The 10,927-nt window shown below is 38.2% G+C and overlaps 1 protein-coding gene across 2 annotated transcripts in view; it reads left to right on the top strand.

Annotated features, from left to right (window-relative positions):
- KLF7 (KLF transcription factor 7) overlaps positions 1-10,927 on the top strand; it is a 237,734-nt gene that overhangs the window by 2,295 nt on the left and 224,512 nt on the right. The window contains exon 1 of one of the 2 annotated variants that reach the window (XM_082262026.1): positions 1,394-1,529. The exons of the other annotated variant lie outside the window; for it this stretch is intronic. Within the exon in view, the coding sequence (XP_082118152.1) occupies positions 1,428-1,529 (102 nt within the window). The 5' untranslated portion in view covers positions 1,394-1,427. Of the gene's footprint in view, positions 1-1,393; positions 1,530-10,927 lie in introns of those variants that run through there. 2 annotated transcript variants of the gene reach the window in all.

Here is a 10,927-nt window from a genome sequence, read left to right as displayed (position 1 = left end):
AAAGAGACTTTGGTCCTGTGATTTTGAATTGCTAGTGAATAATTAAATGTTGCATATTACATTAGAGATGGTTGATGCACTGATGGCTCGGATCCAAGGATATTGACAATGTGATTTATGTGCGCCATCCTTTATCCTGAAAGCAGGGAATGTCTTTAAAAGTACTTGAATGCATTTTTTTTTACGTTGTCAGGGAGGATTGCTATTTTTATATGTTTTTAACAGACCTAAAGAAATAATTATTTCGATTTTCACTCGGCCGCAGTATCCGACCCCAGGTATTAAACTCAATTGCATAGGAGTAACAGGCTAGACCGCACTAGGAAAATCTGTTTTGATGAACCACAAGTCCCTGCATTTACTGCCTCAGCCTTTGCATAAATTGTAGTCTTTTATCTTTAAATAAAAAAACGTATAAAGCATATGCAGCAGATTCTGTGAATCAACTCAAAATCACGCATGCTCAATCAGTTGTTGAGGAACTAGAAGGCCCAGTATGCATTGATTTCGCATCAGCCATGATAAGATGACTATTAGTTGGGATCCTTCTTCTTGCCAATGTAAGGATCAGCTACTACTAGCAAGGACACTTTGAATGTATTGCGCAACAACCGTTGGGTCATGCTGCTATGGTGAGCAGCTGGCTCACAGGGCATGCTGGGACTTTCAGTCCCTTAGTCCTTGGAGGTCTCTGAATTTGGCCATCCATCTGAAGGTACCTTGTATGTAATACTTTGGCTGCAGCTGTTGCCTGCCCCAGTAGGAAACCATAACACATGGTCACAGGCTTCACTGAGTGACAGCTTTTTTTTTTTTTTCAAGAATTTTTCATGCCTGTGCAATGGTGTCTGTCTGTTTAGAGGAGGGGAGGAGGAGGGATGGAGGTGGAGTTTTACTCATCTGGCAGATCTGGAGGAGGAGGAGGGAGAAAGTCTCTCAAGAAACAGAGGGAGAAAAAAAAAAAGAGAGAGAGAGAGAGAAAAAAAAAAAATATAAGAGGAAAAAAAAATGCAACCACTTCTCTCCCCCCCTCCTCCTAATATAGAGAGCAAAGATTGCATCCATGAGCAGGCAGCATTGGTGTACCAATAGATGACAGTTTCTTGTCACTGACTTTGCATCTTTCTTCCTGGTACAAGCTCTGGAGACACTTGCAAAGGATTCCTTGCACCCCCCCATTAGTACACTGGATGTTGACTTTTTCCTTGCTTTTTCCATAGAGTTTTTCTATACAGCGTATCAGTATTCATCTTCATTTACATTTTTCCAAATGCTGGGGTTTGATTGATCAGCACTTATCCTTCTGTTGTTGCTTGTGAGCTTCTGCTGACTCTTACAATCCCCCCCCCCAAAAAAAAAAAAAAAAAACAGGACTCCGGATCTATCCCAGCAATTCAGGATTATTCCTCTATTCCTATCTTGCAAACATGGATGTTTTGGCTAGTTATAGCATATTCCAGGAGCTGCAGATTGTACACGACACGGGCTACTTCTCAGCAATGCCATCTTTGGAGGAGAATTGGCAGCAGGTGAATGATTTAAATTAATCCTGTAAACCTTTAGCTGCATACGAACGCGTTTGCTTTGCCATTTTTTTTTTTTTTGGAAATTCCCTGGTATCTTTCACATTTTCGGTTAGCACTGTTATACAAATGTCACTGATCATCAGGGATTTGGGGGAAAAAAGCAGATGTGTTTTTTTTTTTTCCTCTTTCCTCCACCATGTGGATTTAATTGTACTGAGCACGTTGGAAGGCTGACAGCGTTTTATTTCATGAAATAGGACCCGTTTATTATTTTGTGTCATAGAAAAAAAAAAAGATTGTCAGTCTGTTGGATGAATATATGTCATTTTAACTGATTTTTGTTTCAATTTTTGCTTCAAATGAATTAATGCTTAATCAGCAAATCCAAGTGGGCTCTATCCTTGTGCTTTGTAATTCAGCATGCTTAAATATAACTGTTCTGCTCTGATTCTTTTTGGGATTATAGTCAGGCCAATATTTGAGAAAAGTTCATTTTTTAATATATACATATGGTAGATGCAAACTTGTATAATGACGTCCATTTTAAATGATGCTTGCCATTCACTGTTCTGATTGTAAGGAGTGTCTTGCTCCATGTGCTGCACTGAGATACTGTAACACAATAGGAGCTTGAAGTGATTAACCAAAACTTCTCTTAAAATAAATGTCATACATACAGTAGAACAGTATAGGTTTGTATTCTTTCGAATGCAGATGGGATATTGATTTTTTTTTTTTTATTCTTTTTTTGGCAGTTGGTGATGTTTTTAGACAAGCATTAGTAGACATGATGTTATAAAAGTGGCCATATGTCTAAGTAGAAGAAGGTTGTCCATTAGATAATGGCCAAACTTGCCCTTCAGCGTTGAACGACGCATCTTATTGTGCTCCTGCAAAGGATATTGTTTTGTGTGTTTTATGAAGAAGTGGAAACTTCTGTACAGTGATATTTTTTTTATTGCTATTGAAGAATTAAATATTGGCTGTTAGATTTTATGGCACAGATCCAGTCTTACTGATAATATGATGGTGGCATTCTATATCAGTAATGGGCTAAAGGTCGTGATAGGATGGGTGTACCTTTTCATTGTTGGTTGTGTTGCAACAACATATGTTGCTATGTGTACTGAACTGGCTAATTAAAATAATTATGAAGGTTTTTCACCCTTTTTTGTTAAAAAACACACAATTTGCAAGGCCGGTTCTTTGAATCAGTTGCATATTAATAACAGTCTAGACAGCTCAGTGCAAGATAATCTGTTGACATAGCCAGCATGCCCAAGGCACACTGTATGTGATACTTTGGCTGCAGCTGTTGCCTGCCCCAGTAGGAAACTGTAACAGCATTTGCACTTTAGAACAATAGATCAAAGTACAGTGGGATCCCCATTTAAGTTTTAGGAGTCATAATAAAAGAGAAAGGCCAGCTTTGCTGTTACAGTCTTATCTGGCTATTACTGAAGGCAAGATGAATAGGTTGGCTGTGTTCTTTTTTTTTTTTTTTATGTTTTATTTTTGGGGCTTATCTTTGCTGCAAATACTATGGAAGGCCGATTGTGTGTCATCCTTATGCTATGCATGCTGGCTTCTGTTGAGTTTTCCATTTTAATTGCTGTCACACATGGCCATAGAAAGGAAGGCCATGTTCTTTAAACGGATAGGAAATTGTCCCCTTTTACATGTTTTAATGACGTTTTAGTTGATTGCAGGACAAAGATAGCAGATTTTGGGCTAAAATCTCTTTCAAGCTTGTGCACAAACAGGCCAGACTCTAAATAATTAGTTTGATTGTCTTATATAGAACATTACAATACGGTGCAACTGGAGCCTCGGAAAACAGGTTCTTGGAAAATACTTGGTACCCTGCTTGTCCCCTTTTACATGTTTTAATGACGTTTTAGTTGATTGCAGGACAAAGATAGCAGATTTTGGGCTAAAATCTCTTTCAAGCTTGTGCACAAACAGGCCAGACTCTAAATAATGAGTTTGATTGTCTTATACAGAACATTACAATACGATGCAACTGGAGCCTCGGAAAACAGGTTCTTGGAAAATACTTGGTACCCTGAAAATAGAAGGATTAGGTCGATGTACTAAAGAAATAGAGGATGCCCACTTTGCCAAGTAAATCTTTACCTAGCATAGTGAACGGGGTGAAGCTAAATGAGAGTTCCCTTTGCAAAGAATACCCAATCGTATGCAAGGAAAAATAAAAAAAGCATTTTTTGCTCTCACATCATTGGATGATTGAAGTCAGCACAGCTACACATCATTCACTAGGTAAAAAAATCAAGTCCTTTAGCAGTCAACACCAATATGTTGGAGTTTCCATTGTCAATATTCAAGCCTTTTAAACCTTAATCACTCAAGCATATTATATCATAGGCTAATATTTTATTAGGTAACTGTCTTGTCAAAAAAAATATTCATCACTATGGAATTGCACATAGAGGCCCAACAGGCTTCGTTGTAGAGCAGATGTGCTACTTTATTTTTAAAATGGACAGATGAAGAAAAAAGCATATAATTTCATTCATATTGACGGTTATGAAACAATCTGCTAATAACAAAAAAAAAAAACTCCATTCCATCTCCAAGCATTATTATGAATAATTAAAACAGAACCCAAAGAGCATTGCCCTAATGTTTAATAATTCAGCAGAAAATTACTTGCACAACCATTAGTTCTTGAGGTCTGTGTACAGTATGTGGTGATGCACTGTATTGTATTGACCTCCTTTCTTTGTATTGCCTGTTGGAAATTACCAGCTAGAAAACTAGAAGCATCAGTAGGTGCTTTTGATGCATCAGATTGATGAAACCTTAAGCCTGTGTGTTATATGATCACTATCTACTTCAGTACCAAAACCATGTGATGCTCAGATAGAATATAACATGACAATCCATAATGGAGGATGTCTCGCACATTTTAGCTGGGATTGATCAAGTAGGATTTAGAACCCAGAATATAAAAAAATCACAGATGTCTAAGGCCAATGCATAATTAAAAAATAAAATTATAAAACCTCAACGTGACAGGCAATCAAGTGAAGTTTGATAGTGTGACACCATTTTGATGGTAGACCCCTTTTCACAAATAATTTTTATCATTTTCTTATAACAATATATTTTGTACTGCGTACTGTATAATGCTACTGCAGATACCTTCAAAGAGGTTGAATGGGAGTAAACCTGTTTTTGATGTATTGAAGTCTGATGAGTGATGAGGGCTTGTAGTACTTTATTGCTAAAATAAAAAAAAAACTCCATAAATGTCACATATTGGCTTTTGGGAAGACTGTGTTAAATTTAACTGTCACCAGGGTGTTCAGGGACTTGTAATATTGTGTTCTAAAAAAAAAATTGATAGTCATCCAGCCTAAATCAGATATGATATTACCGTCCATTGCTTTGATTGTTGCTGATCTGGTAGTAATATTTCACGTGTCAGGTGGTTTGGAAATAGCAATTGAAGACAGGTGTTTTTGGATCATTGAAGAATATTACTTGGTAATTAAGGCATATATGTAAAGTGTGCCAAAACCAGCCTATTATTATTGTTTTAAAACTTTAAATGTATTTGTTCTCCACGAGGTCCTCCTTTAGAGCCGGTTCACACTGGGGCGACTTGACAAGTCGCCGCGGGTCGCCTGCCATAGATTAGCACAGGACCCGTTCTAATAGGAGCGACACAAGTCTCTCCGACTTAGAAAAAGGTTCCTGAGCTACTTTGGAGCGACCTGGAGCGACCTGCATTGACTTCAATGATACGAAAACCCGTGCATGCCGCTCCGAGGTCGCGGTGAGAGCTGCGCACCGCGACTTCACAGGTCGCCCGGCAAAGTCGGGTCGCGCCTGTGTGAACCGGCTCTTAGTCCCGGTTCACACTACCCAGACTTGTCAGGCGACTGGTCAGCCTGACAAGTCGCGATCCATTCTGTGCTACTGGAATCGTTCTAATAGGAGCGACTCAAGTTGCTCCGACTTAGAAAATAGTTTCTGTACTACTTCGGGCGACATCGGAGCGACTTGCATTGACTTCCATTATGTGAAGTCCATGCAAGTCGCGCCGAAGTCGCGGTGTATGCAACTTTACAGGTTGCCCCCGAAGTCGGATCGCCATAGTGTGAACCAACACTTACTCTTGGTTGTTGAAGATGGTTTCTGTTGACTATAGCCATACCATATGACTGCCAGGAGATCAAATGACTTTCAGAGAATACAGGAAATTTCCTGCCATAATGGAACAATTTGATGGAGATTTGTGCTTAGGAAATGTTGTTTATAAGCTTGCCTAATTGTTCTGTGGTTTGTTTGATCAATGTGAGTCTTAGAAATGCAATTGTGGAACAAAAAAAAAATGTAGGTCTGCCATATATGTATATAAACCCATCTAAGACCATATACTTGGGTATGATACTGGAAAGATTTATCAGATTTGCCATTGACTGTTTTTTTGATACACAAATGCAGAAACTATACTTGAAATCTAGTGACAAAAATGTTACAGATAGCACAAAAAGTGCCAAGACCTATCTCAGATTTTTTCTTGCTTCTGTCTAAGTTGTCACTTTAGAGTGGGTACAAGTCGTCTCGCGATCTTCTATTCCTTTGAACAACTGACAAATTTTTTAGATTAAATGTATCAGTTGCAAGACAAATAATATAACCAAAGTACAGCTGTGACAAAGATGAAATATAGAGAAGTAATTCTGTATTTTGAGCTCTTAAAACTTTTGTCAAGGAACAGCTGATATCTCTTTCAAGAGACATTTACCTGGAAGTCTGGCATTACAGTATATCATCCATGTGTTTAAACTGCACAGCTTCTGCTAAGGCAATCAATTTTTTTTAATGTGAATTCTGCATATAAATGAAGGTTTTGAAGTGAGGATGTTTCATACTGGTTGGGGAAAGCTGGTTTTCTCCTTCAGTAGTAGTGTTATGTAATGTACTTTCCCATATAAAATATTTCCCCAGTGATAACTATTTTAAGGATATATATCTTGTTTCAAAGGTCTCAGAAGTTCATACACTTGCTTGTTTTATGTTGAAATCATTTGAGATGATTACCTCATTGTTATTGCGATCTGGCATACATTGGGCAGTTCCTCTACTCATTGCTAATTATTATATTTACTCATGCAAGACAGACCAAAAGAGAAGTCCATACAAAATAAACATCTGTATACCAGCTCTTCATAAATGAGTTGCGTTTTTAGAATTTTACACTTAAAAAAACAAATGGATTTATTTTTTGGTTCACTGATTCCTTTGCTTCAGCTAAACTAGTATACAACAGATAGTAAACTGTGTGGTTGTGGTAATATTTTAACATTTCATGCAGCAGATTCAGTTATGGCTATGTTTTGTTGTGGTAACTGAACAATAACTGGCTTCCATCACCAGGTATTCTTTACAACTGAAGAGGAGCAGATTCCATAGGCCAAGGGTCTAAAAACTTTCCCAGCAAGGGGGCAGTTTGCTGTCCTTAAGGCTTTGGGGGGTGGCATATGGTGGACAGTGGGAGTAGATAATGCCCCAATGTCAGTGAGAGTAAACAATGCCCCATCATTGGTTTTAGTGGGAGGAATAGTGCCCCATCATTGGATGAAGAATAGTGCCCCATCATTGGATGAGGAATAGTGCCCCGTCATTGGTTTTAGTGTGAGAAATAGTGCCCCATCATTGGTCTTAGTGAAAAAATGGTGCCCATCATTGGTTTTAGTGGGAGAAGTAGTGCCCCATCATTGATTTTATTTGGAGGAATAGTGCCATATCATTGGTTTAAGTGGGTGAAATAGGGCTCCACAATTGGTTTTAGATGAAGGAATAGTGCCTCATGATTGGTTTTACTGGGAGGAATAGTGTCCTATCAGCGGTGTCAGTGGGAGAAATGGTGTTGCATCATTGTCATCAGTGGAATGAATAGTGGCTGGATAAAGGCAAACAAAGGGCCGCATCTGGTCCTCGGGGGCACAGGTTGGAGACTCTGGCCATAAACTAACTTGTTCCAATTTTTTATTCATGATGGCCACCATGCCCTAACCTACAATTATTATGGTTATGACTTTGGCAGAGATGATGTGTAAAATGCAGTTGCATAAAGAAACCAATTTACCAGTTTACAGTGGTCAAAAAATGCAATGGTTGGTTTCTTCACAATGCTCTTTCTCTTGTTGAATAAATCCAGCTACAGTATACAGTTCACTAAATGTTCCCAACATGTTAGGTCAAGGTCTGCCAATCCAGCTGTTTTCGGCTTGATCAGACGCCAACCTAATGTCCATTGGGCACCTACAGACTTACAGAACATATGCATCTCTTCAATACATGCCCATTCACCCAAGTTTTCTCCCTTTAAAAGGTTACCTTTTTTGCAAAAAATGAAAAGGTAAACTAACTCCCATTTCCGCTGCACTTCTTTCCTTTGATAATTATTTCCTTGCCAAATTATCCAAATCTATTTTGTCCTCATGGAAGTATTAGGTGTTCTTGCCTGCCTATGCATGTTTCAACATTTCCCAATCCTTTTTTTTTAAATAATCTACAATAATTGAAGAATTTAAAAGAGCGAGTGGGACCTAGTCATAGATACAGGAGAAGATATTTGGAATGGCCTTCTAATCTTATAACAGACATGAAATACTGCCTGTTTTTTAAAGGTAATTTTGGATTTTGGTGGGCACTGGCATTGGTTTCTCTATAGATTTCAGTGAACTCTTCATGGTATTACCATGCGCTGTACAAAAGGTTATAGATCACAAACACATGTACAGTACCACATAGCCTTTGCCCTATATAATGAATCACCATTGTTTGGCTCTCTCCAATGACAGTTTGTGTAATATACAGTAGTTCTACTCTCAGCTTCTGTCTCTCAAGTGCTTTTGATCCCATTTGAAAAAATCCATGAACCCTGTAGAATTTGGGTGTCAACTGATGGGTCTTTAAATAAACAAGTAGTAAAGCATAAAACATTTGTTTGACGAGCTATTCTTTATTGATATATGTGTGTATATTTCATAAATTCTATGCACTGTCTTCTGCCATTCATTCTTACTTCTTGACTGGCTCATTAATCTTTTTTTTAATAGGTTTTATAAATGAGAAGTTGAAATTTCTCCATAGCGGGGTCTGTGACCACAGACCGTGATAAGTAGACTATAAGAAAAGATTATGCTTGTAAATCTTGCCTTGAGTTTTATTGCATCTGTCTGTATGCTTAAAACATAAAGCAACCAAACCTGAGGAGAAAACTGAGTTCTGTTGAAAGTATATCCAGATTGCAGATTCTTTGGAAAATATTGGGCTGTAGTGTAATTTTGCGTCATTAATTTATCTGCTTTGCCCAGTGACCTCCCATATTAGTCAAACATTATTTTTTGTATTACTATATAAACTCATTGTAGTCAATATACAGTACAATCATTCAGAGGTAGAAAAAAAATCATCACTTCCCAGGCCTACACAAATATGATCAGCATTAGGCAAAGCTCTGCAGGTAGACCAAATTTGTGGCCTAGTCTGTGAGTGAGTTATTTGGCTATGGAAGCATTCATGGTCTGTCACTGTCTTGTTAGCCACTGTCAATATTTTAATAGATTTTTCCTTAATTTTCACTACTTGTTGAGTTTATGACAAATATTTTAGGTCTAGACTAGACCATCATATTGTCAAACTGCAGCCAACATGTTTTTAGTTTTTTTGATAATGTTTAGAGTGTTTGTCCAAGAAATTTCCATTTTTTGTCCAGGTAATGGGTGTCAGAAGAGAAAAAACATATTATTTTAGTGCAGGTCAAAATAAGAAGGCCACTTAAATTCCCTGCCTGCCCAGCATTATATAATTAATTAATTTTCAGTCCTAAATTATTCCACTAAACCAAGGGTTGCCAAACTTCTCAAACTCAGGGCCAGTTTACTGTCCTTAAGACTTTAAGGGTGCTGGATTGTGGCCAGTGGAGGTAGAACATTTCCCAGGCCCAGCATCAATGAGAATAAACATGGCCTCGGGGTTGGGGGTCAGTAGGAGAAGGGGTAATGCCCCATTGTTATTAATGGGAGGAATAGTACCCCATCATTGGTATGAGTGGAAGAAATACTGCCTTGTTGGTGTCAGTGGGAAGAATAGTACACCAACATTGATTCTAGTGGGAGGAATAGTGCCCCACCATTGATATTAGTTGGAGGAATAATGCCCCATCATTAGTGTTAGTGAAAGTAACTATTCCCCATTGTTGGTGTAACTGGGAGAAATAGGGCTCAAATAGCCAAATAAAGGATAGCAAAGAGCCGAATCTGGCCACAGGTGGAGATCACTGCTCTAAAAAAATGAGACCAGGTAATGAAAACATCTTTTTTGCTGAGAACCAGCTTGTTGGAGCTCACGCAGGGCAATGGACTTCTTCCCCACCTTAAAGTTAGTGTTCTTCATAATGAACAGTGAGAGTGTATTCTAAATAAGGACTATACCATTTTTCTTTTGTTATTGTTACAAAAAACAATTTTCTACCTGGTATCCCAGAAAAACTAGAGCAAAGAGAAAAGTGTCATTCCTCATTATTGGGTAGCAAGGATAGATGTAGCGGCATTAGTTGTATACACTAGTTTTGAAGTATGCTTTCCATGTACATCTCCCTAAGTCCTTTATAAACTTTGTTGGGAGACACATTGAACTTCTAGAGTCCAAATAAAGCAGTTTGCTTGGTTCTGTCTTTTGAATAAAAATAATAGCTTCTCAAACTTATCAGCACTAAAAACTGTAATAATGGATGTTTTGTTCAGAACATCTACTCACAGTGGTGGCTTTTCCATAGGCATTTTTGAAGACATTATTAAACCTTTAAACAGATCTCACATAAGATGTGTGCATTGGGCTGGAAAATAACACTTTCTGCATTGTAGTTTGTTATCATCTTTTATGGATTTTTTTTTAGATGGATATTTTTCTAATTAGGGCTCAGCTCTAAGGCCCCGTTCACACCTTCCCATTCCCTTGCGGTGCTTTACCGCAAAATATTTCATTGAAATATCTTGCATTAAAGCAGCTTATTTATTTAGGCTTGGTATGCTAATGCATAGCAATGGAACAAGAACCCGATCTGAACCTTTTTTTGTTAACATGACACACCAAAGCACAAGGTAAGTGGTTTGTGATGTAATGCAGAATGGGTCCGTCAGCCCCTATTGTTCTTGTGTGTTGAGATCCAAAGAGGCAAGGAAAACAAATCACCGCTCAAAGGGCTGTCAGCTGAACCAAAAGGGAATCCCAAGCAACTGTGGCAATCCTGCAAGGCTGGGTGCTCACCAAGGTCCGCAACCTGAGAAATCCATGTATTGTGTAGAAAAGAAAGCGGCACTTCCAGTCCCAGGAAAGTAGAAACTTGAGTTTATTTCTTC

Source organism: Pelophylax lessonae (genome assembly GCF_965119305.1).
Source record: "Pelophylax lessonae genome assembly, chromosome: 6".
Classification (NCBI taxonomy): domain Eukaryota; kingdom Metazoa; phylum Chordata; class Amphibia; order Anura; family Ranidae; genus Pelophylax; species Pelophylax lessonae.
Note: the sequence above shows the minus strand (reverse complement) of the source record. Positions and strands in the feature narration are given on the sequence as shown.